Below are 15,994 nucleotides of genomic sequence, written 5' to 3'. Positions count from 1 at the left end.
ACGTGTTATTGTTCTTGATGATGACATCATTTGAGTTCTAGGAATCTTGGGCCTAGATTCTTATTAGTTAACTGTTTTGGTTTGACCTTATAAATCATAGGGAGAGGAGATAGCCTGCCTTCACTAAGAGGTAAGCTTATGAGGGCCATATTTATAGGAGATGAAAATGTTAAGAGATAAAATCATCAAACATAATTGTAATAGATGTGACCAAATAATACTCACACTTGACAGAAAAATCCTAATTATAATATGCTTCTCACCCCATCTCCATTTGGTTGTTTGAAGAAACACTTATGAAAAAAATAATACTATTTCTAGTTTTGTAAAAAAAAAAAGGTTGTCTTTATTTTCCAGATACTGGTGCCTGGTTACTGTGCCACATGGTTGCCATGGTTTCAGAGCTATCTGCCCATTCTGTGCTACTCCACTGTGTGAGCCAGGATATGTGAAGCTAATCTTCCAAGACCATACTGATTAAATTTCTTATTCATTTATTTGTAATTTGAAAAGTAAACTGCACTTTCTGTTTTTCATTCTATTGAAATAAAGGAAGTGCCATACATGAACAGTATATCTGTTAATAGATAGGATATGTTGAAAAGAAATATTTTACAATAGGTAAAACATTTACCAAATTCCAACTGATGCAGGTCAGTTCAGAATTAAAAACAGTGTTGAAATCTTTGGAATACATATGAAAATACATATATAACATTTACTGTATAATTAGAATGATACATTTCTTTCCATATTATATCCTGATCTCTCGACCTATTTGCATCCCCCCTATTACATTAAATGGATTTGAACGTCCCCAATTCATAACCAGAAACAGGACACAATAGATTTTGTTCAATGGTTAGCTGGTGGAATCTTTGGACCAGTTCACTGGAAGAGAGGGAGGTTCAGATAGGTTGACAGGTCACATTATGTATTCATGAAATGAGAAAACACATCTGTCAAAGTGTTGAATAGAGGAAATAGATTTCTCTGTATTAGACCCTGGTTTCCCAAAATGCATGTTACATAATTTACCCTGAGAATAAGAGTGAATGACAATGTATTGTATCTTAGATTTATAATGTGCACCAAATATATGACAAAGTCACTAAAGGTCTGATATATTTTTTTTTAATGTCATATATTTCTTAGAATTAGTATGTTATTGCTTTGCATTTATGAAAGATGCTATTGTTTGTAAAACCAAGTAGTGCAATCTGACAGTTTATGATAATCAAGTCGGCTCCCTTTTATATGTTGACACTATGGTCAAGCTTATTTTTCATCTAGTCTGTGCTTCTGAATTATATATTTTTATTTTTAAAATTATGTAAAAAAGACTGATTTTTATATCCATGCTCTAATGAATTTTATATATCAAAAGATGGCACAAATGTTTCTTATGGTATATTTGTGTTAACACTTTATTTACTACCATAAGTGTTAAGAATATGCTTCACAGTTCAACTGCAAACTATCCAGATTACATTATCTAACTTGCTTGTGGCCACCTTTATTAAGCCATCAACTGTCTTAAGAGATCATCTAAGAATAGTACAAATTGACTTGTATCAAGCAGCCAGTTGTTTGTAAAGGCCATCTTTTGATATTTGTAGGTGTATGAATAACACAAGTGACTGTATATAGGGAAGTATGTGGATGCAAGGGATAAGAGTTTGGTGCTATATTAATTTTATGCAAATATTTTAAAATAAGGCTGTATTCACTGTTAAATTAATTAAAGAAGGTGATTAAACTTAGTATAAAAAACATGATTAATATAGGAAAAAAACACCTTTTTTTATTGATAATCACATTCTAAAATGGTAGCCTGTACGTACATTTTGCACTCTAGTGCTTACATTTGTCAGGAACTGTTTGAAACAAATGAAATAAGCCTTTTATATAAATGTATATAAATGACTTTAAAATATATGTATATCCAATCAATACTCATAATATACTGTGATTATGTACTACATTTTATCTCAGAATCTCTGTTTCAAAATATTAGTGTAGACACTTGACCAGTAACATGAAAAAATCTTCTTATTAAAGATTATAATTTATAACATTAATTCTGTGATTCAGTAGCAACTTTTCTTTTGTAATAAAAAGCAAAAATAGTCTGCTGCTAATGTTCTCTGTTAAAAAAATATGTTTTATACATTATTTGTATATATCTATCATTGATGAAATTAATGCCAGAGTACTCTGCTAAATATTTTATGGTATTAAAAAGACAAGTACACAGCGAATGATATATTAGTGTCATGTATGCCCTTGATAAATTCATTACAATTTTATGCTCACTAACATATACTGATTTAGAGTAAACAATTTTATCAGTTTTTAATAATCATTTCAGCTTTCATTTTTCAGTGAGTATGACATCCAAGGAAATACTCCATACTAAGAATGTACTAAAATATTAGATAGTGTGTTTTCTAGTTTGGTACCTTATTTGTAATATTCATTGACAATTATATTTTCAAGTTATTTTCATCTATATTAGAAGTGAATAACTTTATTGCTATTTAAAAATTGTCAGCCAAATAATTATGCTTATAGTATATTTTGTTTAATAGAATTTTAGCTCTCAAATTGTTCCATTTCTATAAAATAAGACAATTATTTAAAAAAACACAAAACAACCCAAACAAGAACACTAGATTCTTTGTACTTTTTCTTTTCAGGCAGAGTTCTTGATATACTTTCAGGATTTTAATTTATTTTTTGTGTAATTCTTTTTAATTCAAAAAGCTCAGGACTACCTTTCATTCAGTAAATATTGAATACATATATTCTTGCTCAATAACGCAGTTGTATTTCAGGTCTTACTACAGTATATTTTTACTACTTTCCTGCTTTTAACTGTGTTCAACATATTATGTATCCATTATTCCATTCCATATTTTCATTTCAATGAAAACAAATGTGCAGACATGCAGTAAGTTTGTATACAATGCTATTTTAGTTTTCTGAAACAGGAAAACTGGTGTGCAGTTTATGTTCAATTCAGCTATTTAACTAAACAAAAGTTAGTTTTCAATGTCATGGAGACACTAACTGTCTTAAATGTCAAGTCATGCTTGTTGTATTCTAACAGATGTAACTAACATTAACTGCTTATTGATTTTGTAATAACCATAAATTATTACTTAATCAAGTCCCTGTATAGTAGACAATACAATGTGATTCTTTGTACTGAATGGATGTTAAACATAGTTCATCCAGATGAATATCAGTTATTACTTGACATCAGACATTAGTTGATTAGTATTGCACAGTGTTTCTGTAATGACCAGCATGTGGGTAGAGTTGTTTGCTGTTCATTCTATTTGAACTACAGATAATGAGATTACTGTTCTTTGCAAGGTTTATACAGCTTTAATGATGATGATGTTCATTTCCTGTATTTTATCCTTTTAAATTTATAAACAAAAAGCACATTTTAGAAATTGTAGGATTGAAGTGAAATATCTAGAATACTTAAAGCCTACAGTATGTTAGAATGATGATGTTAAATATTTCAGTTTTGGTAAACATCAAACTGGTTATCACTTTATGAGTGTATGTATGTGTGTGTGTATGTATGTATGTATGTATGTATGTATGTATGTGTGTATGTATATATATATATATATATATATATATATATATATATATATATATATATATATATGATCTATGTTTATCTTGCCACTGATATTAGTGATAATCTTTAGATAATATGTACATGTATTGTTTCAGTATATATGATGCATCATGTTGTGTATATACTTAGGTATGAGTGTAATATTAGTTGTTGTATTGAATGGTATGTAATGGCTGCAGGCAATATTTGACGTATTCTTTCCATTTGAAAGCCTGTAACATGAAACTACTCCGTGACCAATTTATGTGTTCTTCATTACATATTATCATCATTATGTTGATTGACTTAATATATAGTCCTTAGATATTTCTATTTGAACACGTCATTCAGTCGTAGGATATATAACCAGAGTAACTGGTGGATTAGTTTTACATACACGAACACTTTGAGTGATCTATCAAGTAAGTTGATGATGAGCATATCTATTTGTTTACTGTTAAAAAAAATACCCACTATAAAGCAAGTGTGTTAAAACAAGTATGCAACATTTTAGTAGCCAATATGAATAAATTAATTGTTCACAAGATTTTTAGTATTGGTGTCACATGAACTTCAGAAGTGTGCTACCATAATAATGATCTTTTAAAAAGAAATATTTTAATCTTTGATCAAACTTATATTAAGGTCTGAAAACTGGATCAGATTATATATTACCTCGGACATATATTAATATTACTGTTATATTAGAGATACATGTTCTTGTATGCAGTACTTTAATATGGAAATATGTCATCACTTGTTAATTGATAGGTTGATACAGTTGCATTTTTCTGAGGTGGCATATTTATGAATCTCTCATCACTTCACATGAATTGGAGATGTGTTGATATGCTTTTTCTTTTCTTTTTTTTTCCATTTGTGTAAAAAAAAAAAAACCTTTATGTACATATGTAGTTATCATTTTCAGGATTTTAAATCATCTTTTTCATCTCAGGGTTTTGTTGAAATGTCGACAAATATTTTTCATTTTTGCTTTCATATCATACTGAAGATTGTTGTAAACCTTTGTCTGTTAAAGTAGTGTTATCAGTTGCCCAGTTTTGTGTCAACAGGAAATATACCTGATGATTACTATACTAATATATACAGTATTAAATATATACACAAATACTAAAGAAATATAAAAGTAGTTAACAGGGATATATACCTTAAAAGCATGTACAATTACTGGGTTATTGCAGGCTTTTGTTGATGAAAACAATTTCAGATCCTCTGTTAATTTTTTTAAATTCCAAACACCAAGCGGATAAACTATTTATATATTTTTGCCATGGATCATGTTTTGAGTTTCAGTTATAATTTTAAATCAGATTGTCAAAAAATTATGATTATTCAACAAATCCATATTAAAAAAAATCAAGCTTGGAGAAAATTTTGAGAATACTGGAGGTGTTTTAAATTTTAGGCCCTTCAGGAACCCAGTTAATCAATGAATTAAATTTTGGTTATGCACCTTTAATAAACATTTACATTTTGCTTTGGCAATCATCCTATTATTTAAGGTAGGGGGAAAATGGATCTGTACAGTAATTATTTTAGGTATTTTAAAGAATCTGTAGGGTTGTCACAAAAATGCACCAGAGTACACCTGGGGCTCTTTTTTTGTACTATGTGTGTTAAAGGGACACACCCTAGTTACGGCTATTTGTTAACCATTACGGCGTTGTTTTTCGCTATTAAACCCCATTTTTCACAAATAAAATTGCGCTTTATTTACATTTTATTATTTAGAATACACATTTCCATTCACCTGAAGTGCTTTTTGGTAATCCTGATGTTTGTAAAACCACAAAATGCATTTTTTCACAAGACGTGCTGTCGAGAAAAAAACGTTAAGCAAGCGAGGTCCAATCTATTTTTAGAGGGAATCTTCCTGTGTAAACGTCACAGATGTTGGTATACCACGTGACCGTTATCATTTTGGTTCGGTTTGTTTTCTCGTGCACGGTTTCACGCAATCAACATCCGATTTGTTGTTGTTCATTTGTGAGATTTTTCTTCACAGTTCGTGAACATTTTCAGTAACAATAAAGTTCAGACAAGTAAGTGTCTCAATACAAAAGGTTACAAACCCTTAAAACCAATAATTTTGCTAAGTCTTACGATATCTGGAGAGGGGATACAACCAGGACAGAACAGTTGGAACATGTCCAGTAGAGGTGAAAAGAACGCACCCCAAGTCTGTGCGCACTCTGTGAAATTTGTCGTGACGTAGGCATTGTTGTGCTTCGAGCAACATCTACCGGTGACATCAGAATACTAACTTTCAAAATTATTTCAAGCAATTGGGACATGGGGGATTCCCATGGTATTTATCGATATAAAACCTGCTTTTTCACTCCATTTGATAAAAACGTGATCTAAGTGTGTTACAGGTTTGTAGATTAACCAAATTATAATTTATTTTCGCTGGATGGAACTAGGGTGTGCGGCTTTAATAAGAAAAAATATTTATATATATTATATATATGTATTACTAGCTGAAATCAAAAGGGTAAAATGTATTCACACGTCAATAATTATTCAGTAAATAGCTCATAGGTATTGGTTCTGTATTATTTTAATGTCTTGTTTCATTCTAATAATAATTTAGAAATTTTTATTAGTGCAACTAATAGGATTTGTTTTTATTCAGAAATTATTCTTCATATTGTGATGCAAATAATTTGGCTTGAAACGAAGGCAATAGATTTCCCAGCTACATATTTGCATATTATTTTTACATCAATTTGAAAAATTCTTGGGTTTTTTTATTATTGTCGTAATAAACAAACTTTTGAACTGGTATATATGTATTATTTTTTAAATGTTTAAAATTCATTGACTATTGTCTTGTTCTAAAAACACTGTGTACCTTTTCCCCTTCCTTCTATGTCATTATCTTCATGTTGTAGTGTGAAATGCAAGAATGTCTGATCATTCCAGGAGTACCCGGTATGTGATTTAAAAAAAACCATATACGTGTAGTTTATTTTATTACCATTAGTCATAAAATTTATCAAATTCTTAATTGCACGTTTTTGAAACAGTTTTTTAATATTGTTGTAAAACCTAGTCATTTTTCAGAACAAGTTCATATTTGTTGCTTTGGGTTTTAGTTTTTTATACATAACCTAAACCAAGTCTTCAGAACTTGTTTGGGGTTTACAATGTGTCTAAATAAATATGGGCAGTTTAATTATTTATACTGATTTGCTTTATAGTATACTGATTTGCTTTATAGTATACTGATTTAAATTGAAGGGATCAAGGGTTAATGTTATGCTGAAGCTGTTTTCAGTGAAAAAAACTGTTGATTCCTTGATGAAAAAATAACATAGTGGAGTCACATTTTTAAACAGTGGACTGTGGTGAGATTAAAGACACAATTCATTATAAACTTTGTATATTCTGATCATCAATGCACAGAACCATACAATTATGTGAATAAATAAATCAAGTATATTTACATGTAGTTTTGTTATTAGCATTTTGTTTTTACATCTAAGTTGTGTTCATGTCTGCTTTTTAACAGCACATCCATTTATTAGTTTTTTCACATTTTATAATAAAAGGAGATAAATGTATAGCAATCAAATTAAAATTAATTATTAAAACATGTCACCATTACTCATTAAATATGCCTCAACTGAAAGAATATTTATTCAACCCTGTAACATCTGGCATGGAAAAAAATCCACAGAAAACATCTTATGTACTGATCAGACGGGACTTGATAGACCAGAACATCTGATACAATAGTTGTGAAGCACTAATTTAAGATGGGATACAGCTAATTTGGTAAAATGCTGACGTAAAGTATGACGAGTCTCAGGAACCCAACCAGTGCCCCACAACTAGCCCACTAAAGGCTGTGGTATGTACTATATCACAGATCTCGGATGCTTTTTGGAAGGACTAGTCTGTACCAGTGTGGATTTTTTCTCTCGACAAGTTTAAAACTCTGCAAAGGTGTCGTTAAAGGTATATTAATTTCTTTGAAGTATTGTTTTAAACAAATTATCCAAAGTGAATAATACCCGTTTTGAAACCTACAAGCATATTAACACTTCATCATCAAAGGTCTTGGCTGTAGAAGATGATGAAGGGGATAAATGATATATAAGCCGTCAACTGTTGGCCTGTATGTGTTCATTCACCTGAGAAATGTCTAGAAGAACTTATCCCAACTGGGTCAAACACCCAATGCATGAATTTGAGGTCATGGTTATAAATCATGTTTATGTAATACATGCTTGTGGCCACCCTTTACTAGACAGGTATTTCAACATGATTAGTTTCCATACTTGAAGCAGGTGTGTGTTTGAAAGGTCAGTTGATGGTCACATTAGGATAGCGGCATTGACAACTCTTTACAGTCACTGATGCTCAATCATCTTGTGTAGTAACTGGCATTTTGTTTTGCCAAGAATGTTGCCTTTCCTTCAACAACTTTTCTTGACACCTTCACAAAGACAATCTTGCAATGGGAAGAGGCATCTGGTCATAAATGATTTTTATTTATAACTCAAACCTACTCGCCCAGTTGTCCCACACCATGTCAAATAAAGTCCTCTGGTGAATTCAACTAACATTAAAGCACCCTTTAACTGACATGCAATTTGCCTAGAATAGAGGTTAGTGTACAAAAAAAAAAAAATGCTGGCACTTTCTGGTATACAGAATAGTACATACCACACCATGTGATAAATCAGTTGTGAAGTACTAGTAGGAATAATTACAAGACAATGGTCTCGTAGATATACTTTCAGTATAGTTTTAACAAACTTCACATGCACCCAAAAGGTTTTGCACACTTCAGTTCACAGCTACAAACTAAAAATTGTATTTGTTAGTGACATGCATATTCTTTAATGAGTGACATCAGTTACTTTCAGTATTGATATGCAGTTTGTTTTGTTTAACGACATCACTAGAGCACATTAATTAATCATCGGCTATTGGATGTTAAACATACAGTAATTCTGACATGTAGTCATCAGAATTTTTTATTTATTTTTTATTAGTAGCATGAGATCTTATATATGCACTTTCTCAAAGATAAGAAAACACATACCACGGCCTTTGACCTGTTGTGGTGCACTGGTTGGAAAGAGAAAAAAAAATCAGTTAAAAGGATCCACTGAGGTGATTTGATCCTGTGACAAGCACATCAGGTAAGCAATCAGTCAACTGGGCTAAATCCCACCCCCCTGATATACAGATGATCACATTGTCACATCTACGATTTCTCAATTACAAGTGAAGGTGACAAAATATAACAACACTCAATTATATTCAGTAATTAATCACTAGTTTATTCTATAATTAATATTTTAATAGTACACACTGTAAACATGTATAAGGGCTTCAAATTGTCCTGAAAAGTCACTATACATTCATCCAAAAAACCCACTGTCCAGGTATCCAGACCCGCAAGTTATGTATTACTAATGAATAGGATCAAAGTGTGAGTCTGAAAAAAACAAAAAACATCTTATTATGTGTATTCAGCTTGCATCATATTGACTCATACAAATACATCTTCAAATGTAGTACACACTTGTAGATGCCTCATATTATCATGGGCCCATGCTTATAAAACTTTACAGTCTAGACTCGATCTCTAGTGATGTCACACGCATGCAATTTGTATGATGTTGCCATGGCATTAAAATCTCTGACTTTATTAGCACCAGGCCAGAAACACAATGACAATTACAGTAACACTGTCATTTGAATTATAAACGATACTCTTAACTGGTATAAACAAAAATATATCCACGGTTTCACAATTACATATTTAAAATCATTAGCATAAAAAACATTAGTTTTCCTTCCAAATGCAATTCCAGTGTTCTCGCTGGGTGAAAATTAAAAGAGGGCGGCAAAAAAAAAAAAAGGGGGAGAGCTTGGTTACCATATTGTTGTGTGTTGGTAGACTTTGTAGAAAGACATACTCCTTATTTTGCCTACAATTTTTTTTATACAAAATACAAACAAACTCGTCTTTTAACTGATCTGAAGATGTTATTGGCCTGACATTCACAGGCAGTTCCGGTTTTGCCGAACTGATCAAAGCTTTAATATTATTACTTTAATAAAGATTTCAAGATATACGAAAAACAATAAAATGTTTGTGAAGTGATCTCCTAATGTCTGATACATTTTTTGTTATTTCCATCTTCATTGAATGAATCGATCGCTGATAAAATAATATCACCAGCTGATAAAAAGTTTTGTTTTATAAAGGCGGTGTATATATTATTTGGCACCCAAGATAAATGATTTTAATTATAAACACTACCACTTCCATTGTTTTTATAAGCGCTGATATCCTCCCAAAATGAAAAGTTTACAATATTTTATAAAGAACTGCTGAATAAACAATGACAGAAAGTAAAAATCATCAGTTACAACCAATTGTAGATTGCTGAATCCGTAAAAAGTAAAAAAAAATTCATTGTTCAAATAAAATATAACTTTTATTGTGTGTATTAAACATACAAATGGATACAGGTATGGGACAAAATAGAGGCTGTTAAAAATACTGTTAAATTACTTTACGGTAAATGTCGTATCAATTGCTTTTTCATACACATCGCAGCTCGTTTCCTTTGATGTCCAGTGTGCAGACTGATTGTTGTGGTTTTTTAATGTGTGGAAAAAAGTGTGCATTTGGAAATAGCGGAGATAGGTGCTGAAAAATATAGTAGGGGGGCTGGAAAATAAAGAGGGGTGCAGAAAAATAAAGGAGGGCGGCAAAATGCAATAGAGGGGCGAGCCGCCCCGCTTAAATGGAGCAGCGAGAACACTGAATTCCATATTCAGGAAAATTCATCTCACTAACAATATTACTTGGTAGTTGTTCTAATCTGGTTATGGAATTTCCAATAATAAAAAAAATATATTATTCTACCATAATTATTCATCAATGAGGAAAATGAAATTGGAAAAAAAATCTGGAAAACTTTGCAGGGTCTTGAAATGTGGAGGATTATTAATAAATCTTCACCAAAAAGCATAAACAGGAAACGATACTAAAATACAAGGAGAATTTATATAACTTTGGGGCCATATTCTCGAAAAAGTGCCTGTTCGTGTGTTCATGTTTTCAAGCATACATTCACTATACATTTACTGTCAAAGCTGGTTGTAAACATAACATAACTTAATTGTGATGTAGAACAACAGGCTCAATTTGTGACAAGATTAACATCACAGTTTTGGATTTTGGTTTCAAAAGATAAAATTACTAATTATATTAATTGACAATTATGAGATCAAATTCAGTTCTGATTTTTTCTTTGATAGTTATACTCCAGATTACACTTTTTCAAGATTATGTGTCCAGTGACTCAGTCTTGTAATTAAAATATAATACAACTATAATATCCAACTATACTAAAAGTAATTCTTAGTGAAATAACTGAAATGAGTATTTTAAAACTATCTTACGTTTTCTTGCCTCTCTGATTTGATTCCATTTGTCAACATTACCAGGAGAATTGGCTGAAAACAATAAAGAAATAATTTTCAGAATTTTGTAATGTACCAATTAGGAACTGAGGAGTAATCAAGTGTAGATGGATTATGATTGGCAACTACATGGTTCAAACACTCATTAACATAATCTATTAATATCACAATGTTTTAATGTGAATTGCCAATCTTTTCTTGGGTTATTTTAAATGAAGAAAATTAATTATCAACCAATTTTTATTCATATACGGTACATAACCTCCCATTAAAAAAAAAATTCAAGCCTGAATTTTTTTTTTCAAATTCTGACTTCCTAGAATTTTCATGGCCCATATGAAACCAATCTAATTAAAATTAGCTCCACTATTACATGTGGATCTAACAGAAGCCCGTTGGAGCTCATGTCCAGTTGACCTTTCATTCGACCAATCAAAACCTTACTTGCAAAATAATGCCAGTGATTTAAAAAGAATTTGAAAACATTCGGGATTATGCCGAGGGTATACAAAATGATTCGGGTGAATTACAAAGTATGCCAGAAACTAATTTCAGTATAAAATTCATTTCAAGATGGAAAAAAAAAAACCTGTGATGGTATAGCCATACAATATGTTTATACTAGTATACAATCCAGAGTATTACTGCACTTTCCCCCCCTGTTTTTCCAATGTTGAAATAGACCAACAAGTATAGTCTCGAACAATATTTTTAGAATTTGTATGCTCCTGAATACTGCCATAAAAGGCAAAGTGTAATTGATCGATATTTAAATTGTTATTTATAGATGAAATGCCACTGGACACGGGAGTCCATGCAATGCTGTTAGATCTACTGGTAGACCCCAGTAGAGCTAATTTTAATCAGACTGATATAAAACCTTATTGTGAAGACTGCTTTGTGAACAGGGCCCTGGATCGATCCCTGTCAGTGGGCCCATTGGGCTATTTCTCATTCCAGCCAGTGCACCACAAAGGCTGTGGTATGTGCTGTCCTGTCTGTGGGATGGTGCATATAAAAGATCCCTTGCTACTAATGGAAAAATGTTGCAGGTTTCCTAAGACTACACAAGTCAGAATTACCAAATGTTTGACATTCAATAGCCGATGATTAATTAATCAATGTGCTGTAGTGATGTCGTGAAACGAAACAAACGTTTTAATTATATGAAAACAATAATCTTACCAGCTCGGTGAATTGAAACGTAGAGTGGAAAAGTGACGATCAATGAATAGCTTAAGTATCGCAGGAATCTCGAATTGGCCCACATCCATTTAAATGGAAACTGTGCAACTTTAGCCGATAGGCTATATGGATATTTCATTGGCGGACCTGATTCAAACATCTGAAAGATAAAATTACATAACACATTAGCTAAACTTGTTTATTTATATATTGTAGTTGTTTGTTGTTATTTTGTCAAGAAGGAAACATTGTTACATAACTTCATTGTGCTTTATTCTTTAAGTGGAATATGTGTAAAGATCATCTTTTATAAATGATGGGGTAATTGAAATCAGTAATCAATTGGAACTCCAAACACTGGGCCCCAAAACAAAACTGGTGTTACAGTGGATCCCCTCCCACTGTGGTGTTATGGGAAATGAAAAAGCTGACAGACTCTCCAATCTGGGCAGCAAACTGCCCACCAAATGTCATATGGTGAAGTCAAGACCCTTCTAAACAAACCACTTCAAGAACATGTGGAGGCAGCGTCTGCAGATAGGGCCTGAAGGGAATAGCATCTACCAGCTGAACAGGTCACAACAGGTCATCATCTTCAGGCTGAGAACAGGACATTGTCAACTCCTCTCACATATCTTCAGGCTGAAAATCTCACACACGGACGAGTGCCCATGTGGCACTGGTCCACAGACACCAGCCCACATTCTCCAATCCTGTCCCACCTTCAACACTCTGCGACAGCAAACGTGGCCCAGTGCAGTGGACCTAAGCGAGAAGCTGTGGGGACCGGCGACGTCGCTATGGCTGACTGCGGACTTCGTCCACAATACTGGACTACTCATCTAATATGGTCGGGATCGCAGAAGAAGAAGAAGTAATCAATCAATTACATGTTTTCATGTAATCACAATCGCAACATTTGAGAATGCCATGTAATCGCAGTCGATTACATTGTTACTGTAATCGTAATCGGTGATAACTTTCATGATTACTCATAATTTTCAAAACCCAGGGGTGCAGAAATAGAAAATATTTCACTAGCCAGCTGGACTAGGACCAACTAAAATTTAATAGCCCGTCAGAATTTGTACTAGTCTGCCAGAACTTGATTGACAAATCATTTCTTTCATGTAGATTTACAAAATTCAAGTGACATCCCACAAGTATTTAACAGACCAATCTATTGAAAACCAGCAACATAATTTGAGCATAAACAAGCCATTTCTAGATAGTACTGATCTTTCACCGACTGTTTCCTGAATATCGTGCTTACGCTTTTGATTATTTGGAACTGTGAGTTCCAATTGTCAATGTGGTACCGGTATATGTATTACGTAGTTCGTTATTATTCTGAACACTTCGTTTGAATTGTATTTAATTCTGGCATGACCTGTTCGCTATTGCGGACTCGATGGAAAATTACAGTCAGTCAGAAAAAAACAGATGGTACGTCGGACTGGTTGTTACATTCCGTCTGAATTTTTACTCGCATTTGGCGAGCAGGCGAGTACTTTCTGCACCCCTGCAAACTATATGTTGAGCATCAACGGCAGTACTGGTCAATCTGTGTAGACAATAGAACTTAACTCCCATTATCTTCCACTCTAACAGTAGAAATGTCCATATATAATATATACTAATTAACCCAACTGAAATTTAGTATCAGTATTGCATTTTATAATAAAAAATAAAATAAAAATAATATAAGTTAAAACAATGTTTTAAAATTAAAAATATCATCATAAATATTTTAAAAGATCGACAGTAGATTCGATAGGTTATCACTTTCAAAAAATAACAAATCAAACTAACTTTCTAACAGTTCAGAAATGTATGATTATTCTGATATGCATCAAAAAAAAAACAAGGCTAAGTTTCCAACATTTTAGCAGTTCTGAGAGGTCGAAGTCACCTTAATATTTTGGACCTAATTTGATTTTTTGTTTTCAAACCACACAACAGTCGTCAAGACACTGACTTGTTTACTGCCATAACTCACATAACTCCATGTGACTTGTCAATCTGTTGTTTTACTCTGGGTGTTTTTAATGGAAAATTATTTTACACAATTCATTAGAATTTTAACAATCATTTACACTCGGTTTTCATCCGGGATGATAAAAATGACATAATTCGCAGACACAGAGCCATTCCGAGCAATTGTGCAAAATTGCTCGGAACGGCTCTGTCTGCGAATGGAAAATGTCGTTGGCCTTATAAACTCAGTAATGTGCATTTACATTCAAGTTTATTTTTATGAACTAAATTCGTACCAGTCATTTTGCTAAATTATCATTGCTGAAGTGTCGTAAAGATTGCTACAACTTACAAGTCCCATGTAACAAAGTTACTGAAAGTAATTTTCAGGGCCACTTTCTTCACATATTTTATTAGCAAAATGCTATATATTGTAGTCACTTAGTTTGAACATTAGCAAATGAATAATTTGGCAATGCCGATGCAGAGGGCCCGATGGATAGACAAATATGGGGAGACCCTAGTTCATCAAGATTAACTTTGGTAGTGCTTGCACTTGTAAGCAAAGTTAATCTTGATGAACTAGGGGAGACCCGCATTTCGTACACGGTACTGGGTGGGTTTTAGTTAGGGTCCCTCTCTATATCGTTAGATAATGGGAGTATCGGGGGATATCTTTCCCAGTTTCTGACAGAACATTTTTGTACATATCATCATTAAAAACTGTTCAAACCTTCTGTTTATAAAATGCCCTTCTACAATGATCTTGAGAAAGAGAAACACAGGAAACAGGTGCTGCCACAATTTAAAGGGAGACAATTCCAGGCACTATAAGTTTATAGGTTATGCTGTACTATATTAATTCTCATTGTCAATAATGTTAATGTCAATAAATACTTCATATAAATAAAAGGTTTGCCGGGGTTTTTTTTTAATTTTGCTATTGTACCAAATGTTTAGGCTCATTAAATCTTCATTATTATCAGGCGTTTCTTTCTGTTGAATGGTAAGCCAGCTTTGTAACACAGCTTTCCAAAAATTATTTTTAATTGTTGTTATTTTTAGCTGAATATAATAATCTCCACATTTAATCATATTTGCTGTCGTTAAACCTGTTACAGCTTGGAAAAGATGTGTCCATTTCGAGTTTGATAATAGAAGTCTTCTTAACCAAGTAGCTTTTAACGCAGTTGTAAAATTTCTAATGTTTAGCATTTTGATGCCTCTATTTACATAGTCTTGCATTAGTACTTCTCTTTTGACTTTTTCTGGTTTGTTTTGCCAAATAAATAGTTATTTGTTTTGTTACTTGATCTGGTACATTTGGTAATGCAATTAATAAATGTGTTATTTTTGAAATTATTAAGGTCTTGATAACAACGACGCGACCCAGTGGAGTTAATTTTCTAGTGAACCATTGTTTTAACAGTCTTTTCATCTCCATTAACTTCGGTTCAAAGTTAGTTTGAATAATGTCTTCAATATTAACTGAAAAATATACTCCTAGTAAGGAAAAGGTTTCTGCACCCCATTCTAACTTCCATTTTGGATGATGAAAAACATCTTTTGAATATTTTTTACTGCCTATCCAGATGATTTTTGATTTCGAGTAGTTTATGTTTAATCTAGATACGTTGGCATACAGGTCTAATATTTTTAGAGTGCTATCCAGGGATTTTTCACCCTGTATATTGCCAAATTAGCTAATTGCTA

At 32.4% G+C, this 15,994-nt stretch overlaps 1 protein-coding gene and 1 long non-coding RNA gene across 3 annotated transcripts in view; one reads left to right on the top strand and one right to left on the bottom strand.

Annotated features, from left to right (window-relative positions):
* LOC121371224 (protein pellino-like) overlaps nucleotides 1-5,386 on the top strand; it is a 34,963-nt gene extending 29,577 nt beyond the window's left edge. For both annotated transcript variants that reach the window (XM_041496956.1, XM_041496955.1), the window contains exon 10: nucleotides 358-5,386. In XM_041496956.1, the coding sequence (XP_041352890.1) occupies nucleotides 358-481 (124 nt within the window). In that variant the 3' untranslated portion in view covers nucleotides 482-5,386. The remainder of the gene's footprint in view (nucleotides 1-357) is intronic.
* Nucleotides 5,387-8,937: 3,551 nt separating this feature from the next.
* On the bottom strand, nucleotides 8,938-15,120 carry LOC121372315. The gene is made up of 4 exons (XR_005957916.1): nucleotides 15,015-15,120; nucleotides 12,305-12,464; nucleotides 11,099-11,152; nucleotides 8,938-9,116 (listed from the first exon to the last, which is right to left on the bottom strand). It is a non-coding gene; the product is annotated as an uncharacterized LOC121372315 (long non-coding RNA).
* Nucleotides 15,121-15,994: the final 874 nt, after the last annotated feature.

This window comes from Gigantopelta aegis, chromosome 4, assembly GCF_016097555.1.
Source record: "Gigantopelta aegis isolate Gae_Host chromosome 4, Gae_host_genome, whole genome shotgun sequence".
Taxonomy (NCBI): Eukaryota; Metazoa; Mollusca; class Gastropoda; order Neomphalida; family Peltospiridae; genus Gigantopelta; species Gigantopelta aegis.
The sequence above is the reverse complement of the archived record's forward strand: the minus strand, read 5'-3'. Positions and strand labels throughout refer to the sequence as shown.